The 6,000-nt window shown below is 34.9% G+C and overlaps 1 protein-coding gene across 3 annotated transcripts in view; it reads right to left on the bottom strand.

Moving 5' to 3' along the window:
• Positions 1-1,639: 1,639 nt before the first annotated feature.
• RSPO2 (R-spondin 2) overlaps positions 1,640-6,000 on the bottom strand; it is a 249,239-nt gene continuing 244,878 nt past the window's right edge. For all 3 annotated transcript variants that reach the window (XM_074267076.1, XM_074267083.1, XM_074267069.1), the window contains one exon: positions 1,640-3,687. In XM_074267076.1, the coding sequence (XP_074123177.1) occupies positions 3,572-3,687 (116 nt within the window). In that variant the 3' untranslated portion in view covers positions 1,640-3,571. The remainder of the gene's footprint in view (positions 3,688-6,000) is intronic.

The following is a 6,000-nucleotide window of genomic DNA, read 5'->3' as shown; positions in this document are numbered from 1 at the left end:
GGCCCCTCACACTAATTCAGCCTTCCCAATATCATGGATTATAGTACTTCTCTTCTAACTCTAGTATCTCTATCTTTCCATTCAGAATAGCTAAGTTGGCCTATAAGATAGTAAACATGAAAAAAAGATAATTTCCATGTAATCTTCTTATAATGACAATATCACTGTAGCAGTCACATCTAAGAATAATCTAGACATTTCTATACAGTATGGATGAGAAGATCATAGATAAGAACTGAATGTGATTTTAAAGGCTGATTTAACTCTCAGTTTACTGAGGTCCATAGAGAAAAGCTAAGAAGTTAGAGGGCAGAATGCCAAGTTTGGAGTCAGGAAGACTGATTGTCCCAAGTTCAAATCTAGCCTCAGGTATTTAGTTGTGTGACCCTGGAGAAGTCATTTACATTGTTTGCCTTAGTTCCTCAAAAGTAAAATGAGCAAAAGTCAAATCACTGTAGTATCTTTGCCAGGAAATCCCCAAATGGGGTCAAAAATACTTAAAATGACAAGAAAATATGTTAGATAGACCCTAAGTTTTAATAAGTTTCAGTTGATTTTTGTTGAATTTTAGATGATATAGTGACGACATTAATTGAGATTAGTATTTAAGAAGGTTAGTAAAGGTAAATTATTTTGTGAGTATAACTGATTTTAAAGTAAAAACCACTATAATCAGTCATCTTCACAAAATAATGTTGAACATGTTAAAGATTCTTGGCCCTTAGCTAGGAAATACAGGATAGAATCTTGGACTTCAGAGTTAGGAGCACCTGAGATCAAAGCCTGTCTCAGATAGTTAAATAGTTATATGACACAGTTATATGACACAATAGTTATATGACACAGCAAATAACTCCAAGGCTCAGCTTCAGTTTCCTTATCTGTAAAATGGACGTAATAGTAGTATCTGCTTTACAGGGTTGTTGTGAGGATGTACTTTGCAAAACTTAAAGATATGTAAATACTTGCTATTATTTTCCTTCAGTATATTTATGTTCATATATGTTCACTATTGAACATAAATATTTAGTTTTATATATTCATACACGTAGGCATATTCTTCTGTTCACAAAGAAAGAACTTTTAAAATTTTCCCTTAGGAACATGTTAAAATAATAGAATAAAGAGATAGATTGAACCTGTGATTTTGCTGGTGTAGGTAACTCCCAACTGAAGAAACTTTTTCTTTTAAGACAGATTTTTACCTTTTGTTTAACTCAGTATAGCAGAGTTGCCTACTACATCTCAGGGATTTCCTATGGGCTGGAGAGGATGTCAGTTTTGTCAAAGGTGGAACCTGAAGACAAGCCTTCCTAGCTTGGTAGCTGGCTCACGATCCTCTACACAATACCTTAAACTCAAATTAGAATCGTGGCAAATTGCTAAGTGCACAGCACTCAAATGTAATAAATTGTAATTCTATGTCATCCTCCTCTCAGTAATTAAAAAAAATATTACTGCTTTGGACAAGAAATCCTTTTATTAAGATTTTGGAATGTCTGCATTCAACACCCATGGAATCATGTTGCATTATTGTAACTGGGAGGAAAAATAACCTTGTTGTATGTATTGTTTTCTCACACTTTGATGTTCATCTCTAAATATTTTACTGAAAAAGAAGAAAGGAACTTTCATGGAGTTACTGTTGAAGTGATTTAATGCACAAAAGAACATCCCCAAAACAGAACAATTATTGGTCTCATTAACAATGAAGCACTGCAAGTATATGGGGTGATTCCTCCCCTACCACTAAACAGGAACATATGCTAAATAAATGTAAAAGGAGGTGAGGACCTTAGGATTTGATGATATCCCAAAGTTTTATACAACATTCATATATGGCTTATCCCACAGCAATAATATTCTGTGATACTTAAAGATGGATATTATATTTATTCTTAGTATTATTGGTAAGGTGTTATTCCAGAACTATTTGATGAATAACAAAAATAACAATAACAAAAACCCCACAGTGAATACTTTGTAAATTCTAAAGAGGTAGTTTTGCCAATACAAAGGTGAGGGCTGGGGAGAGAAGTGTGGTGTCCTTCTTTAACTTTTCCTCAATATTTACAAATGTTCCATTTATGTTCTGATTTTCTACTCTGGGTTAAGATTGGAGGGGGCTATTATTTCTAAAGTCTGAAGCATAGAAAACAAAAATCCACAACCAACTGAGCATTCAATTACCTTATGAATAATAGCTCAGTGAATCTGTGACCTGACCAGCAGTGTCCACAATTATTTAGCCATTGTCCCAATTTTCACTGGTGGTCTGAGGATGAGAACTTAAAAGGTCTGCTATGGTGACTTGAGTCAACCATAAAAGTACCTAGTGCTAGGCTTGAGATTAATTTTATAAGAAAAAAAGAAAGAAAGAAAAGAAAAGAAAAAGTAATTTCCCCACCCCCCACCTGTCTATATCTGTGAAGTTGCATGTCTAGAAATTGGAGCTAGTGCATGCAGTTTCCCATGCTCCAATTATGTTTCACAAAGGAGTCATACCAGACTTAAAACTTAAAGGGAGGTTCCTTAAGGGGAGCAATAATTTTGGATTTTGTTTTTCATTTTTTTGTCTGTGATTGCCAGATGCCTGTGAGCTACTTAATGGGTGGGTCAGGAGGATTAGGCACATGTTGAAAATCCTGGGTCATTTGACAACATATCAACTGATCCTAGCCTTCTGATGAGAAATAATACTCCAGAACATTTCAAAGGGCAACAAAACAGAGAAAAAAAAAAAAAAGATGTTCAAAAACTACAGGAAAGGGAAAAAAAGCATTTCCTATAAGATGCATATAAAACCACTAGAACTGAAATGACAGAACATTAAGCAGGTATACTTTGTTACACATAAGAAAGCATAAATATACAGTAAATAAGTAGATATTAGACTCAGCATAATATGTACACATCTGATTACCCATGAAACAAGGCAGTCATTCTTGGAGCATATCATCAGCTAAAAGCAGCTCTACTATACAAGTGTTTCAAGGTAACAGATGCTGAGAACAACATAGATTAACACTAAGTAAATATTCATATACATTTACCTCTGGAAAATGCACGAGATGCAAATCAAAGGTCAGAAATGAAATAGCACTTCTACCTCCGAGTAGATTCTTTCACATAAATATGCACAAGTCCATTGTCTATGTGTGTGTTCGTGCCCTGCAGCCCACTGCCCACAGATCTTCCATGCTGACTGGCACTGAGGCTGTTGCCCTCACAGACACTGAACAAATAATAATGTCTTCTTCTGGCTTCACCTGCTCTCACTGACGCACCCTCAGTGTACTCCTGTCTCCGCAGGCTCCTGCTTAAAATTAAAATATAAATAACCCCCACCCCATCCCCATCTCTCCAAACTTGTGGGGTTCTTTCACTTTCACAGGTTATTTGCAACCAATACTGTCAAAGCAGCATAAAGGCAGTGCCCTGGTGCATGCTGGAGCTGAGCGGAAAGAGAGCCGCTTTGTGCACTTTTGCAAAATAAAACTAAATAAAACAAAAACCCATCAAAAAAAAAAAGAAAAAAGAAAAAAGAAAAGGAAAAGAATAATGTCCTTTTTTATTGGTTTGCTCTGTCTGTAGCAAGGAAGACGCTGTGTTGCTCCTGTGCTCTTTCTATTAACTTCCTTTTCTTCTTCTTGTTCCTCTTGTCCTTCGCCTTTGGAGTTCTCTTCCCTAGAAAATATCGGGGGGTGGGGATGGGAGTGGGGGGAGAGAAAATGATGGGATAAAGTTAGAGGAAGTTTTCTCAGTCAAAGTCAAATCCAATTTAGAATTTTGCACAAAAATCCATCTGGAAAGCATCACCTATGGAGGAAAAACATCTGGGGAGAGAAAATTGTTCACATTAGACAGTATGATAATAATTTGCTAAATTGGATGTTCTGTCTAGAATAGATGGATTTATCTTCCTGTTCAAGGGAAATGATAAAACAAAAATTTCTCATTGACCCATTCAATTTTGAAAATATTATTATGCCATACACACACACGAAAAGGTATATTTGTTTTTGTTTGTTTCAGGTCAAATCTGTGATTTAATTGAGTCAATTCATGGCTGGGAAATCCCAGGGAGAAATATTTTTTTCATCAGTTCAGGTCAGCACCTCTTCTGAAAATTATTGTTAGAGTGTTGTCTGATATATTGAGAGGCTAGGTAATACCTTTCATAGACTAACACAGACTTTCTGTGACAGGGCAAAAGAAGTTGAACTCTGCCTCACTCTAAGGACAAATATGGATTTAACCTTCTCACATCTCTTCCTCACACCAAGTTTAGTGTTACAATCTTCCAATCATACTCATCATTTTATTATTGGTCCATACTTCAAAAGACAAAGATGACAAGCAACTGTCTTAGAAGTTCACAACAATTGCTTCCTTGTCCTTCTCTCAAATCCAAACAGAAAACAATTAGAGAGGCACACAGGCCATTTCTTTTGATGAGGAAGAAGATCATGGTGGTGACAGCAGCTAACATTTATAGATGGTACTTTAAGATTTGCAAAACGCTTGACCTCTCTCTATATATTTTTTGATTCTCACAACTCTGTGAAATAGTTATCATTATCCCCACAATGCTTACTTATGTAGAAACTGAGGCTGAAAGGTTAAATGATTTGCTATATGGAAGTCATGTTACATTTGAAATTTAATTAAAGGTTAAACTGAAGCCATTCTTTGAACCAGATAACATTTTAACAGGAATAAACTGCCTGCCAAAAAATAAGTCAATGGCTTGTCTTCATTTATGTCAAAGATTCCTAGCAAAAAGATAGTTTTCTTTCTATACATTTTAAGGAATATAGAAGAACAGAACAGAGATGACATCATAAGGGCAACATGATTGTCTACAAAGCTGAAGTACAGGGAACAAGAAGATTGTTTGGAAGTTTGGTAATGACCTAGCAATGACACCTCCTTTCTCTTCCTAAACAAAAAAGTACTCATTATTTGGTTGAAGGTGCAAGAGAGCACTTTTGGATAGCAAACCAAACATCCTTGAAAGATAGTTTGGTGGTGTAAAGATATTAGGTCTGATTCTCTTTCATTGGAATACAAAACCCAAGTCAGTTAATTTCTTTGAGGCAAAAATAGATCAGTGATTAGCAGTTGGATTAGACATGAATTTCTAAACTTAATCTGTTAAAAGCTAGTTGAATTATAACCTAAATTCAGAGACTGAGAACCATGGTTTAAGGAGTTTCAGGATAAATATAATTAAGTGTAACTAAGATCAATAAATAAATAATTCAGGATCAATTCAGTCCTCATAATCACACAATTAGTAATCATCCTCACTAGCATTTATGTAATAGTTTAAAGTTTCCAAAGCATTTTACACATTTAAAATTTTATTTTATTCTCACAACAACCCTTGTGATAAGTGTGTAATTGCTCCCATTTTACCAATGAGGAAACTGAGGCAAATTTTTAATAAGTAGCCTATGTCATACAGCTGAATCTGTTTCAGGATTGAAACATAGGTCTTCCTGTTTAAAAGTCTATCATTCTATTTTAGTTGGCTTGACCTGGTATCAGACTATTCTTATTAGGCCCTAGTAACATGGTACATTGAGTATTTTCACAATTGTGCTTAAGCTTTCAAGTAGGAATGGTGTTGTGTTCTAATTCCAAATCTAGCACAAATTTTCAATGTTACTTTGGGAAAAGTAACTTTATACACAATCCAAAGAAAATTCATTATTGTGTTTTTATGTACCAAGATATTATTGTACTTTTCTTCTAAATACCCATATGCTTAGACTTCTTTAACTTTTAATGCTAAGAATCACCAAGAAGATACCAAGGAAGTCAACTGGTTGTGAAATAACCTCAGGCTACCTATATACTTGGAATTATGGTCTCAAAGAGGACTGAATTTTAAAAAGTTATACTCTTGGCTAGGCTGAAATGACCTTGAATAAAAAGTATGAAGTTCAATAATCTTGGGTTCTAGAGTCTTGGCACAAATTTCATTTATAGACA

This window comes from Sminthopsis crassicaudata, chromosome 1 (assembly GCF_048593235.1).
Source record: "Sminthopsis crassicaudata isolate SCR6 chromosome 1, ASM4859323v1, whole genome shotgun sequence".
Lineage (NCBI taxonomy): Eukaryota > Metazoa > Chordata > Mammalia > Dasyuromorphia > Dasyuridae > Sminthopsis > Sminthopsis crassicaudata.
Note: the sequence above shows the minus strand (reverse complement) of the source record. Positions and strands in the feature narration are given on the sequence as shown.